This window comes from Astyanax mexicanus, chromosome 13, assembly GCF_023375975.1.
Source record: "Astyanax mexicanus isolate ESR-SI-001 chromosome 13, AstMex3_surface, whole genome shotgun sequence".
NCBI classification, from domain to species: Eukaryota; Metazoa; Chordata; class Actinopteri; order Characiformes; family Acestrorhamphidae; genus Astyanax; species Astyanax mexicanus.
Window position 1 is genome coordinate 24,490,554 of NC_064420.1, and position 15,144 is coordinate 24,505,697.

Sequence of the window (15,144 nt, forward strand, 5' to 3'; positions counted from 1 at the left end):
TGCAGTATTTGCTGTAATCTCACAATGTTAAAGACCTCTGTACAATATCACTCTGATGAAGCGCCATTTAATACAGAACTAGATTAAGAATAACTTGACATTACATGTCATATCAGAACATTCACTCCTTTGTGCCTCTGCTCAACATTAATAACAGGTGAAAGACTTTTGATCATTTCTAAATGTGACAGAATGTCTCCAATTGTGTTAGACCTTCTTACACATCACCATCCTATGCTCTAGTAGGCACCATTGTGCTAGTTGGTGCTTGATGAAGCGCCATTTAATTCAGAACTAGATTTATAATAACTTCGTAATTACATGTCATATCAGAACATTCACTCCTTTGTGTTAATTTAAACTTGTTTGGTCAAACATTTCAGCTTGTTCTGCAAAGGTTCAAAGGTCAATCTGAATACCACTTTGTGAACATTCTGGTTGAAGCCACCTGATCAATACCAATAACATGTAGACACCTTTTGACTAGTTCTAACTCACTTAATGAATATCCTACAAAGTTCACTAGATTTACATGTGAATTTAAGCACTGATCAGGTTGAAAGGCCTCTGCTCAACATTAATAACAGGTGAAAAACTTGATAATTTCTAAATGTGACAGGGCATCTCCAATCATATTAGACCTTCTTACACATCACCATTCAATGCTCCAGTAGGCACCATTGTGCAAGTTGGTGCTTGAACCCGATGATTGCCGCTTGCGGCTATATTTTTAATTGATATTGATATGAATGATTGCTAAAACGTAATACTGTTGAACTGGAAATATAGAACTCTAACTTCAATTGGCTTAATCTCCTTATAGATCATTGCAACTTGGAGAGACTTAGAGCAATTCTTAAAAAATTAGTTAATTTGAGGAAGACTGGTTACTTTTCTTACGATATATTGACATTTTTGTAACTGATTTTTTTTGGGGGGAGAGGGGTGGGTGTTGGGATTGTTTGGGTTTTGAAGTGTCTCATCTAGTTCTCTTAAACTTATAAATAAACAAAAAAAAAGCATATGAACAATATGTATGTAGTAGTGCTCTCAATGCATTAACTAATTTGTTTAATTGGCAAATTATTAATTTCCTCCAAGCTTCTATCAGCAAAATACACTGGTGTGTCTCAGTAACTAGCTAAAAGTAAAGGAGTAGTAAGATGAATCCATTACTACAGTGATGTGACTTTTTTTTAATTCAACTGATACTTACCCCATAGTTTACAAGACAATCTGTGCTCAAATCTAAAACAATATATTTAAACAAACATAATAAATATTATAAAATCATACACACACACACACACACACAGTACAGGCCAAAAGTTTGGACACACCTTCTCATTCAATGCGTTTTTTTTTTATTTTCATGACTATATACATTGTAGATTCTCACTGAAGGCATCAACACTATGAATTAACACATGTGGAGTTTAGTTTTTTGTACTTAACAAAAAATGACCTGCCCTCCACAGTCACCGGACCTGAACCCAATCCAGATGGTTTGGGGGTGAGCTAGACCACAGAGTGAAGGCAAAGGCAACAAGTGCTAAACACCTCTGGGAACTCCTTCAAGACTATTGGAAAAGCATTTCAGGTGACTCTACCTCTTGAAGCTCATTGAGAGAATGATGCCAAAAGTGTGCAAAGCAGTAATCAGAGCAAAGAGTGGCTATTTTGAAGAAACATAAAGAAGAATATAAAACATGGTTTCAGTTATTTCACCTTTTTTATGTTAAGTACATAACCCCACATGTGTTCATTCATAGGTTTGACGCCTTCAGTGATAATCTACAATGTAAATAGTCATGAAAATAAAGAAAACGCATTGAAAAAGAGAACGGGTGTCCAAACTTTTGGCCTGTACTGTATATATATATATATATATATATATATATATATATATATATATATATATATATATACATATGACTTAATAAAGTAATGAGGGGTTTTTAGGAATCTAAACATATGCATCTCTACCAAATATTAACAGTGATATTTTTTTTTTTTCATTTTACAGATTGTCTTCCTGTATATTGAAACAGGACATTTTCTTTTTTAGTAAATACTTATGATAAAAATGAAACCTTCATATTGTGAACCTGGCATGAAGCACAAAAATTCCTTTTGTATTTTACCTGTTTCAACACACTATTTTTTTCTGTAAAATTGTAACCTTTGCTTTGTGTTATAAACTGAAAACAAGAAAGTTTGTTTCATGTCTTATTATTATTATTATAAAAGAGAAAAATGCAGACCTAAATTAATTTATATTAATAAATAATAGTATTTAAACATCAGGTAGGCCAGATAGGATTGAAAAAAATATATTGATCCGTTTGAAAATAATAATAATTTTCTACTCAGTGCTTTTAATGTATAGACTCTTTTTTTCTCCTAATAATCCAGGAGGGGTGGAGGGTGATGTGACAGAACCAACAAATTAGTTTTCAGCCCTGTTCTGTCCCTACTCTACTTTCTCAGTGCACATTTCCTCAGCTATTTTCAGTTAATACCAATCCCTACCTTAAAAAGTTAAAATTTTGCTAGCTTGTAACATTTCTCACATTTTACAGTTAAAGTATGGTACTGGGATATACATTTCTGTTTGAATAGCTCCAGGACAATATTCACATTTACATCCTCACCTGTGCTCCACTTTCTTCCTGGTCTGGCAAAGGGCCTACCATAGATATCTTATACGTAGATGTCTCATACCCTGCCTCCTGTGCCATATGGTATAGTAAATAAATAAGGTTTATTAATTAATTTTATATTTATATATACATATATACACATAAATACACACACACACACATACACACATATATATGTGTGTGTTTCTGTGTGTGTCTGTGTGCGTGTGCGTGTGTGTGTATTTACACACAGACCACTTCAGTTTCTATAAGCTACGGACAGTTCTCTTCGTTAGCTGTCATTAATCAGGACAACATGTGATCCACTCCACAAATTCACACTCAGTAATGAGCAGCACTGAGGCTCCCTCCAGTGGGAAATTGACAATCTCTAGGATACCATTAATGGTGCATGTGAAAGCATGTAAAAAAAAATAATGTCTGTGTACATAACCTGTGTGAATGTGTGGTGTTTAAAATGATATTGCTGCCTCCACATGGCCAAAAAATAAATGAAAAAAAATGATATTTGTTTATTTTTTTTGTGTGGAGGGAGAGTTACTTCACATTTATTGTTGTTCATTTTATATTAAATTATATGATATACATACACATATATGGGCCATTTAACCTAATGGGTGCCAGCTGCTTGTTGATACTCCAATTTAAACTTATTTTTTATCTTTTTTAAACTAAATGCTAAATATTTTAACTAAAATATTATGAAAAATATACATTTTAAAGCATGAATCAGATTTGGACTCACACAACAATGCAAAAAAATACATCTCTGAAGAATTTTAACAATTATATTTCATGGTAAAGTTTATAGTTGAGTAGAGACAGGTAACAAATGCTATTTTTTCAGTGTTCTTAGTAGTTCTTATTAATGCGTTTAATTACATATCTTACTTTTGCAGTTAGTTCAATGTACAAGACACTATGCATAGTAATAAAATGCATTTTAAAGTTATTTTGTATATGTAAAACACACACACACACATACACATATGTAATTTGTGTATTTATGTGTATATATTATATTTAAATATAAAATGAATAAAATACATCTCTGAAGGATTTTAATATTTATATTTCATGGTAAAGTTTATAGTTAAAAGAGTGAAGACAGGTAACATGCTATTTTTCAGTGTAAATGTATATATAATGTGTGTATTTATATATATATATATATATATATATATATATATATATATATATGAAATTAATTTATAAACCTTATTAATATGTATATGATGTCTGTGAGGCCTACCCTGTGGTTGTTTATTGGCAGCTTGCAATTTTAGTGCATTACCGCCATCTACTGGAGGTGTGATCACATTGGGATATCAAATATATCTATATATATATTAATATATATATATTAATACTATATATAATACTAAAGTCTTCTTGAAATGTGTGTATCTTTTATGAATTATATGACTGCTTTGACTGAAACTCAACTAAACTCAACAATTTTTTAAAGTTACTGAGTTCTTTGTTACCCTCTCAAGACGTTCTCTCTCTTAACAGCAATGCCTGCATGTGAGAAGTATGTGCTTTACGGTTTCAGTCACAGTACAGTGTGGGCACATTCCAGTCTCATGTTTTCCAATGATGTTTAAACCACCAGTCCTATATGTCCTATTCTCCTGCCATGTGAGTGAACTGATATTCCTGACTGTGCCCTCTTGTTGTATATTATATAAATGCCTGCTTTCTCCTCCTTATCCCATTTGTCTTGCCAGATTTTATGAACAGTCTTTTATGATTGTTTTATTTGTTCCGCAGAACCTGTACTTCTATTTGCTCTGATTTTAGTTATTTTGCCATCTCGTCTGCTTTTTCATTTCCCTCAATAACCGTGTGTGCTGGAACCCATGTGAACTGTAAAAATAGCTTTTGTTGACTTATTCTATAAACCATCTGGTGCACTTTATCTAACATATCCTGTCTGCATGTAGATTTGCCAGTCTAAAAGCTTGTTAGGGAGGACATTAAGTCTGAGCAGTTTACTGTACTACATGGCATTAACTTCTTCTACCCACTGTAGCGCTAGTATGATGGCATTCATCTCTGCAGAAAAGATAGAAAGGTGATCTAAGGTTCTTTTTTGTATTTTAACTTTGTATTTGGGAATGTACACAGCTACCCGTATTTCCTGTCTATGCATCTGTGTATACAGGTCCTTCTAGCATAGAAAATAGCATATTGTGATAAAGTTCATTATTTTCCATAATGAAATGATAAAAAATAAACTTTCATATATTTTAGATTAATTGCACACCAACTGAAATATTTCAGGTCTTTTATTGTTTTAATACTAATGATTTTGGCATACCTCTCATTAAAACCCAAAATTCCTATCTCACAAAATTAGCATATCATGAAAAGGTTCTCTAAACGAGCTATTAACCTAATCATCTGAATCAACAAATTAAATCTAAACACCTGCAAAAGATTCCTGAGGCTTTTAAAAACTCCCAGCCTGGTTCATTACTCGAAACCGCAATCATAGGTAAGACTGCTGACCTGACTGCTGTCCAGAAGGCCATCAATGACACCCTCAAGCAAGAGGGAAAAACACAGAAAGAACTTTCTGAACGAATAGGCTGTTCCCAGAATGCTGTATCAAGGCACCTCAGTGGGAAGTCTGTGGGAAGGAAAAAGTGTGGCAGAAAACGCTGCACAATGAGAAGAGGCCCGGACCCTGAGGAAGATTGTGGAGAAGGTCCGATTGCAGACCTTGGGGGACCTGTGGAGGCAGTGGACTGAGTCTGGAGTAGAAACATCCAGAGCCACCGTGCACAGGCGTGTGCAGGAAATGGGCTACAGGTGCTGCATTCTCCAGGTCAAGCCACTTTTGAACCAGAAACAGCGGCAGAAGCGCCTGACCTGGGCTACAGAGAAGCAGCACTGGACTGTTGCTCAATTTTTGCATGTCATTCAGAAATCAAGGTGCCAGAGTCTGGAGGAAGACTGGGGAGAAGGAAATGCCAAAGTGCCTGAAGTCCAGTGTCAAGTACCCACAGTCAGTGATGGTCTGGGGTGCCATGTCAGCTGCTGGTGTTGGTCCACTGTGTTTTATCAAGGGCAGGGTCAATGCAGCTAGCTTTCAGGAGATTTTGGAGCACTTCATGCTTCCATCTGCTGAAAAGCTTTATGGAGGTAAAGATTTCATTTTTCAGCAGGACATGGCACCTGCTTACAGTGCCAAAACCACTGGTAAATGGTTTACTGACCATGGTATTACTGTGCTCAATTGGCCTGCCAACTCTCCTGACCTGAACCCCATAGAGAATCTGTGGGATATTGTGAAGAGAAAGTGTTGAGACGCAAGACCCAACGCTCTAGATGAGCTTAAGGCCGCTATCGAAGCATCCTGGGCCTCCATAACACCTCAGCAGTGCCACAGGCTGATTGCCTCCATGCCACGCCGTCATTTCTGCTTCTCGACCAAGTATTGAGTGCATAACTGAACATAATTATTTGAAGGTTGACTTTTTTTGTATTAAAAACACTTTTCTTTTATTGGTTGGATAAAATATGCTATTTTTTGAGATAGGGATTTTTGTTTTTTCTTTACTTTTTTGCCAAAATCATCAATATTAAAACAATAAAAGGCTTCAACTACTTCAGTTGTGTGTAATGAATCTAAAATATATGAAAGTCTAATGTTTATCAGTACATTACAGAAAATAATGAACTTTATCACAATATGCTATTTTTTTCAGAAGGACCTGTATTTGTATTGATTCATGATCATAATGTACACCCATATTCCCAGCATTCTTTTAACCCTTGTAGGTTTACCCAGTATGCTAGAGAAAGCTTTAACCTCCTAAGATATAAATGCATCTCCCCTACTTCCACTTGCAAAGATGGGACTGGAGAAGTACGATAAGCTCCACAACACAGCTGGAGAGCTTTAGCCTGCATCCTGCGCAGTTCAGCTACTGTAGTTTTTGCTGCTGAATTATAAACCATGCATCCGTAATCTGAATACTAAACGAATTACTGCAGTATATATTCTTTTCTGAGAAAGGTCTGACACCCTCCAGCTGTACCCTAAAAAGGCATTTCAAAAGATTGGTAGCTTTCTTACATTTGTCAATCATTTTTTGAACATGCATTTTAAAATTAAGCTTGGTATCAAACCACAGTCCTAGATATCTTAGGTCACTGACCTGCTTCAGAGATTGCCTGTTTTTTGCTTTAGAGATCTATTGTAAGGTTTATTCTTTTCTTAGAAAAACAGATGATCTGAGTTTTTTCAATTGAAAGTTGGAAGCCCCATTGAAATGTGCATTTTTCAACCTGACTTATTGCTGTTTGCATCCTGCACTTTAAGTTATCTATATTATGGTCCCTTACTCATAATGCCACATTGTCTGCATGTAATGCTTTGCTTATCCTTTGATCCACTCTATCAAAGACATCATTAATCATAATATTACACAGTATTGGGCTGCATACACTTCCTTGTGGGATGGCAATTTCTATTCTGTATGTACTGGATGACTCAGACACTACCCTCCCGGCCGCTGCGCTCCTCCAGTGAACGTCGCCTCGCTTTGCCAAACATTCACACAAAGCATGGTGGAACAAACTACCTTCCACTACCAGATCAGGAGAATCTCTCGCTATCTTTAAGAAACTCCTAAAGACACTTCAGAGAGAACTTACTCTCCTAACACCTCTAACAAACTAACTACTTCTAACCTCATTTGCTTCTTCCCCTTCTTTCCTCCACTAACCCATTATTCCCCTTTGACCTCCTTCAGGCCCTATCAAAATATTTGTACCTTTAGCTTCTATAACCTTATTTACATCACTATTGTAAGTCACTTTGGATAAAAGCGTCTGCCAAATGTAATGTAATGTAATGTAATGTAATGTCAAAAAAGGTTGCTAAAACAGTTTCTTTGTTAACTTGTGCCTTACGTATCTCATTCTCCAGGCAGACTATAGGATCCATAGTTGTTTTTCCATTTCGAAACCCACTCTGGTAGGGAGTGATCAACCCTCTACTTTTCAAATTGTACACCAATCTTTTAGTAATCATCCTTTCCATGAGTTTACACAAGTTAGACATCAAGGCTATTGGCCTGTAGCTTTTGAAATCTGTTTTGTCTTTTCCTGGCAGATTTTATCAAAATATAATATCAAAATAATTTTTTTGGCTACATCAGATAATTCCTCAATCATTTTGTAGCATATCCTGTCTCTCCCTGGTGAGGTATTTTTAATGCCTATCAAAGCTCTTTCTAGCTCAAACAGTGTAAAATTAGCTTCTAAAGAGCTCTCACCCACATCCTTCTTCCCCAGCAAATTTATATTTTCTTCAACGATCTTCATTCTTTTAGAAAACTCTTCTCTAGACAGATTCTGTGAAATGTGTATCTTAACAAAAGCTTTTGCAAGCATCTCTGCCTTTTCTCTGTTAGTCACTGCTTCTGTGTCATCACTTCTTAAAATTGGTAGGGAGATATCTCTTCTCATGCCACCCATTTTCCTTATCATGCACCATCTGTCAGTAATCTGTATTCCTATCCCAATTTTCCAACAGAAATCTTGGCTTTATTTTTCTCTGCACTCATCAGACCACCAAGGCACCATTTTCTTCTTCCTAGCTCCAGATGTTTTACCTATTGTTTCTTCCGCTGACTCATATATAGTACTTGTAATCATTGTATTTAATTCCTCTACATCATCACTTAACTTTGATATAACTTAAATTAATTTGCTACTCGTTTTTAAATTTACCAGCCCCCAATTAGACTCTCTCATTTTCCATCTTGGACTCAAGCTTTCTTCTAAGCTTAAATTCTGATTTCTTATCGTAGTCCAGATAGGATAATGGGCACTGCCTATTGAATAATCACTACTCACTTCCCACGTACAGGAACCAGTTAGCTGCCGTCACACTAATGTAAGATCAAGTGCTGACTCTGCACCGTGCGCTGCATCATACAGAGTGCCTCTTCTATCATTTAAACACACAAACAATGTATCAACCATAAAGTCTTCAATTATATTCCATTGCCATCTGTTTTAGTGCTTCTCCACAGGGTGCTGTGTGCATTAAAATCTCCACAAACTACTACTTTGGAGTTCTCCTTGCCCCATACAGTCTCCAACATTTCCCTAGTAATTTTTTGGCAAGTGTTATAAAAGTTAATTATTCTAATCTTCGATTTGTTGACCCAGACTTCAATTATAACCACTTCACTCTCTGTGTTCCTGCTGATATCTCTTTAGTTAATGCCATGCTGTATGAGGGTGACAACTCCACCATCTATAGTTCTATCCTTACGCACAGCTGTATACCCGTGCAAAGTAAAGTCAAGAGAGGGTTTTAGCCCTAAGTTTCCTGAATGCAAATAATGTTTGGTTTGCATGATTGTTTCTAAATGTATTGTTTTAATTCTTGCCCGTTAGCAATTAAACTCCTAGCGTTCCACTGTAAAATGGTTAGCATTGCTGAACTCCCTCTTCACCTGTTGACTGTGATTCTGTTATCCCCGCCGTTGCAATAATATTCTCAACCGACAACTCTTCTATTTCCAAGTACTTCTCTGCTGCTTTTGCAATGATCTTAGCTCTCTCCGTTCGGCTAGATGTTTGGACAGAGCAGTTAATGATTTCCACCATGAAAGCTACAAACTTTCTCTTTTCCACTATGAGGGTATCCTTGGTAACATTACAGCATTAATGAATGTTTATTACTGGGGTGGAGTAATCTTTTGTTTTTTACATTCTGAATTTGAACCGCTCTCTTATGTGCATCACAGCCTTTATATGCAGCACTATGTTCTCCTTCAGTTACAACAACAACAACAGTTTGATTTTAGCTCGTCTCTCATATTGTCAGTATTCATGTTCCCCTCCGCATTTAGCCCAGTTTACAGAGTTTACCTTTACAGAAAGCTGCAATATGCCCAAAACGCTGGCATTTAAAGCATCTGGTTGGTGGGGGGATATATGGCCTTACTATGTATCTAACATACACAATTCTAATTCTTTCAGTTGGTTTATCCTCTTTTAGGGTCAGTAACACAGACATGCTAGGCACTTTAACGCCATCTCTTTTGATTTGAAAATATTTAACTGTTGTTACTTTCACATCTGACATTTACCCTAATTTGCCTAAATTGAAACTCCTGATATAACACGCATTGTTCTCTCTTTCTTCCCTTATTTGTGGTTTAACCTCCTTTCCAAGTAGTGTTATGCATTTCATTAAGCCACGCTGCTGATCTTTATTCCTACATATAATCATTAGATTCCCATCTCTTAAGATTTTGACAAACTTTACGCCACCCACCAGCTTGTGAATGGCTTCACTAATCGTCAAAGGATTTAATGTACACTGCGATTTGTTTGTTTATAATTGTATCCCCCTGCAGAGGAAAAATACTTTGGTTTGGCTATGTTGGGTAGACCAGTAGTGGCCTATTTAAGGCCTCATTTTCATGTTTTGTTGAGGGATGGTATGGTATAGAATGGTATGGTTGGTTGACATATGAACCAATGTTACAAATTTAAGTAAAAAGTTGATTCTTTGTGTAAATGTTTGTAAACATATTTTGCTTTGTTTATTTTTGTTTTCTTTTTCTTTTGATATTTTGCCAATTTTTTTGCACCTTTCACCAATAAAATCACTTGCACTGGATGTGTTACTGCAGCCATTTTTTTTCTACACAACCACCCTCACCTGCAAGTAAGGTGTGACACCCAGATATTTTATATCTGTTATTCTAGCTCATATCCATACAGTTTCATGCAATAATAATATTAATAATAATAATAATAATAAAAAACTAAAATGTACAATCTGTTATCTAGAACCTCAGCATATGTTCATACATGATACGAATTCTCAGGTATTGTATCAGTTTTACTAGGATTCCTGTTTAATGATCACTACATTTCACACGTGTAAGGGACTATGCACACACACACAAACACACACAATGCAGCAGCATATTCTGAATATAAATTACTCACAGAGCTTTTTCGGATGATGCGATCACTTTCTGCAGCTTCTCAACTCCTCTCTCTGACGGGTCATACTTTCTCAGATTAAACTCTTTCAGTTCCTCTTTAGACTTCAGTAAAGTTTCCTCCACATAATCCCACTGACGTGGAGAGAGGTTGTGGTGTTGGAGATGACCGTCTTTGTCTGAGTACAGTAATGATGTGACTGCAAACAGAACAGAATGATAATCCAGTTATTTGCGAAACAGACCTAGACGTATCTATTAAACAAAATAATGTTTTCTACATTTTTATATCCTATTGGCTTTATTAATTACTGTTTCATGGAGATAAAAAAGATAACAAATTTACATTGTGTCAGGAGTCGTAGAGGGAAATTTTAACACATACTCTTCAGCTGAGGAGATATTTATGGGAATGTATTTTAAGTAAGGTGTATGGAGCTGGAGTTGCAGGATTTTACAGCTTCCCATCAAATGTGCAAATATTAGATCTATACACTGAGTTTAACTTTCAATAGCAAATATTACACGAAAAAATAAACATAATCAAATAAACATATCAATTCTTTAATTAACATAAAGGAACATACTCCACACTACTGTAGCATTGACCACTGTCCTAAATCTTTAATATTTTTACATTACTCAAAAAATACATTATTGGAATATACATAATCCTGTTCAAATTTTCCCATAAAAAGATTGGCGTAATTAGGAGCAACTGGAGAACCCATAGCTGTACCTTGAATTTGTAAATAATATTTATTTTGGAACATGAAATAATTTTTTCGTCAGTATCTCTTGTGTAAGCGTCAGTAAGAAATCCGTCGGAGGATGTAACTGATTGCGTTGTTGTAAAAAATATTGTAAAGCCTCTAAACCCGCTTTGTGGGGAATACTAGTATATAAACTTGATACATCCATAGTACTAGTATTTTTTGAGTATATTAAGGTTTGGTATAGGTATATAGATGATATATTTTTTATATGGTCTGGTACAAAAGAGCATTTGGATTGTTTTTTGGATTATATGAATTCTAGGTTACCTACTATCAGTTTCACTTTAATGGCTGATGGTGAATCCATAGCGTTTCTTGACGTATTGGTGAGAAGGGTAGGTTTGGATATGCATACTGAGATCTATCGAAAAGAAACTGATAGGAATGCTTTTTTGCATTATATCAGTTATCATCCAACTTCTCTGAAACGTAGTTTACCGTATAGTCAGCTTTTAAGAGTACGTCGGATCTGTGATAGTGATGTAGCTTTTAATAGACAAGCAGAGGAGTTATGTGAGCGTTTTCGTACTAGGGGATACAGTGATTCGTTGTTAATTGATTGTTTAGATAGAGTGCGGGAGATCAAACGGGATGATTTACTTTACACAACCCGCCCAAGCAAGTCTAAGCCACTTACTTTTGTAAGTACATACAGCCATCTTTCCCATTTTTTGAAACGTGTGGTTAATCGTCATTGGCATATACTGAGTAGAGATTCACGAATCGGACAGGCTTTTCAAGACCTACCCCAGTTTTGTTATAAAAGAGCTTCCAATTTAAGGGACCAGTTGGGTCGGTCTAATCTGCCGAGTAAGCAGGTACATTTTTCTTTCAAAATTTCGGATGGTAATTTTAGATGCTTGAGTTGTGTTGCTTGCAACAATATGAGGACACAGGACTGTTACGTACATCCACAAACACAGGAGAAGTTCAAAATCAGGGGCAGGATAACATGTCTGTCCACCTTTGTGGTTTATTTGTTAGTATGCCCTTCTGGCCTTCTCTATGTAGGAAAAACGAAACGACAATTAAAGACAAGGATTTGTGAACATAAATGTACAATCAGAAAAAAAGATGAAAAATCCCCAGTAGCTAGACATTTCAACAATGCTGGACATGATGCTAACTCTCTACGTTTCATGGGTTTAGAAATTGTAAAATCTTCACCTAGAGGTGGGAATCAGGAGCAGCTTCTCCTACAGAGAGAGGCTTGGTACATTTTTAAACTAAATACAGTAAATCCAAAAGGTATGAATGAAGATTTTTCTTTGAGTTGTTTTCTTTAAAAAAAATTTGCATTTGGATCTTTAAGATATTGTTATTTGATTTTGAGTAGGACTTAATTTTATAAGATTGTGATTAGTATTTTTCCATGAGATTGTGATTATTATTATTTTTGAAGCATTTGTTTTTTCAATAATTGTTTTTGTTATCTTCTCTTTTCATTTCTGCACATCATTGATGTTTGTATATTTATTATATATTTTTGTGTAAAATAACATGTAATACTGTGGACTCTGCAATGACGTAGCTAAGTGGGGCGGGGCGACACACCTGGTTGTTCCATTTAGCAGCGGGTCTGGTGTTTGGAGAGCACGCTGAGGAAGACCTAAGGGCCGAAACGTTCGTTTTTTCTGTGAGTCTAATAAATACACTTGGATATTATACGAGTGCTGTCCGGTCCTCTTCAAATCTGAATACTTATGACCATATTATATTTCAGTTTTTCTTAAAAAACATTCTTAATTTCTGTTTTTATTTGTCAAGATGGGGTACTGAGTGTACATTAATGAGAATTTTTGTTCGATTTTAGCAAATGGCTGCAATAAAATGAAGAGTGAAACATTTAAAGGGGTACCCACTGTACATTAGTTTCAAAAGGCCAGTGATGTAAAGTGCCGGTGAGGTAAAAGCTTCATTATTTGTCAGCTACATTAACCTCATTGATCCAGTGCTGACTGGTGAGATACAAGATTTCATTATGCTCATATTAAAACAAGTTTTATTTACCATTCTCGATTTCTTCCTCTTTTTTCTTTTTTTCTGTAAACAGAAATGTTACAATGAAAATATGAACATGGAATCAAGTGTTTATTCTGATGTATAATAATTAGCTAGCCTACTCCAAAAAACATGCTATATTCTCTCACTCAGTGTGTGTGTGTGTGTGTGTGTGTGTGTGTGTGTGTGTGTTTGTATGTATGTGTGTGTATGATGTATTAATGAGATGTTTAATATTATGTGGACAAATATAAATTAAAAGTCACGTTCTAAAAGGAAAACATCATTTGAACAAGTAATAATTCGATTATTCAGTCCACCAATTTCTCTAAACTGTGAAAATGTGCAAAAACACTTTAATATTTTTTACACCAGGATATGGTTAAAAACTTCTAAAGTTTCTAAAGCCAAATGCAGAAAGAGTGATGGAAACATGACTTGTTTACACTTTTAGTTTTTTTCACACATGCATAATTCAAAATAATTGCACTACTAGACTCATTCTAGAGTGATTCTAACTCTGGACCTATAAATTAGAGTGAGCTTAGCAGTTATTCACTCAGATGTTTATAACTGCCCCACTGATCTGTTATAAAACAATCTTATATTATTTGAATACAACAGATTGGGTCCATAATCAAACTTTTATATACACAGGGGTTGGACAATGAAACTGAAACACCTGTCATTTTAGTGTGGGAGGTTTCACGGCTAAATTGGAGCAGCCTGGTGGTCAATCTTCATTAATTGCACGTTGCACCAGTAAGAGCAGAGTGTGAAGGTTCAGTTAGCAGGGTAAGAGCACAGTTTTGCTCAAAATATTGCAATGCACACAACATTATGGTTGAAATACCAGAGTTCAAAAGATGACAAACTGTTGGTGCACGTCTTGCCAGCGCATCTGTGACCAAGACAGCAAGTCTTTGTGATGTATCAAAAGCCACAGTATCCAGGGTAATTTCAGCAAACCACCAAGAAGGACCAACCACATCCAACAGGATTAACTGTGGACAAGGAAGCTGTCTAAAAGGCCTGTTTGGGTGCTAACCTGGATTGTATCCAAAAAACATAAAACCATGGCTGATCAAATCACGACACAAATCAATGTGCACCTCAACTCTCCTGTTTCCACCAGAACTGTCCGTCTGGACAATAAATTATTGTGGTCTAAAACCAGGTGATATATATCACTGATGTTCTGCAGTTGATGACTGGATAAAGTGAAGAGAGGAGGTATGGGAGGATACACATCAGTGCATCAAAGCTGTGTTGTACTGTCAAAAGAACAAGCCGGACTGCTATTGGGGGAAGAACCCTTACTATCAACACAGAGACAGAGGCTGGCTGTCAACCACTGAGGGAAGTAAAAAAAATAGTTTCCCAAATACATCTGACTGTATATGACCTTGAAAAGTGTTAGCAAATGTACATATTAATTGGATTTGCCCAGTTAATAATGCTATTTAGCATTATTTATTTGTCCATTTAGCAGCGGGTCTGGTGTTTGGAGAGCACGCTGAGGAAGACCTAAGGGCCGAAACGTTCGTTTTTTCTGTGAGTCTAATAAATACACTTGGATATTATACGAGTGCTGTCCGGTCCTCTTCAAATCTGAATACTTATGACCATATTATATTTCAGTTTTTCTTAAAAAACATTCTTAATTTCTGTTTTTATTTGTCAAGATGGGGTACTGAGTGTACATTAATGAGAATT

General features: G+C 35.8%; 1 protein-coding gene across 1 annotated transcript in view; it reads right to left on the bottom strand.

Annotated features, from left to right (window-relative positions):
• LOC107197078 (ribonuclease inhibitor) overlaps positions 1 to 15,144 on the bottom strand; it is a 381,190-nt gene that overhangs the window by 333,305 nt on the left and 32,741 nt on the right. The window contains exons 6-7 of the mRNA XM_049463203.1: positions 13,438 to 13,470; positions 10,656 to 10,851 (exon numbers count right to left, since the gene is read on the bottom strand). Of these exons, the coding sequence (XP_049319160.1) occupies positions 10,656 to 10,851; positions 13,438 to 13,470 (229 nt within the window). The remainder of the gene's footprint in view (positions 1 to 10,655; positions 10,852 to 13,437; positions 13,471 to 15,144) is intronic.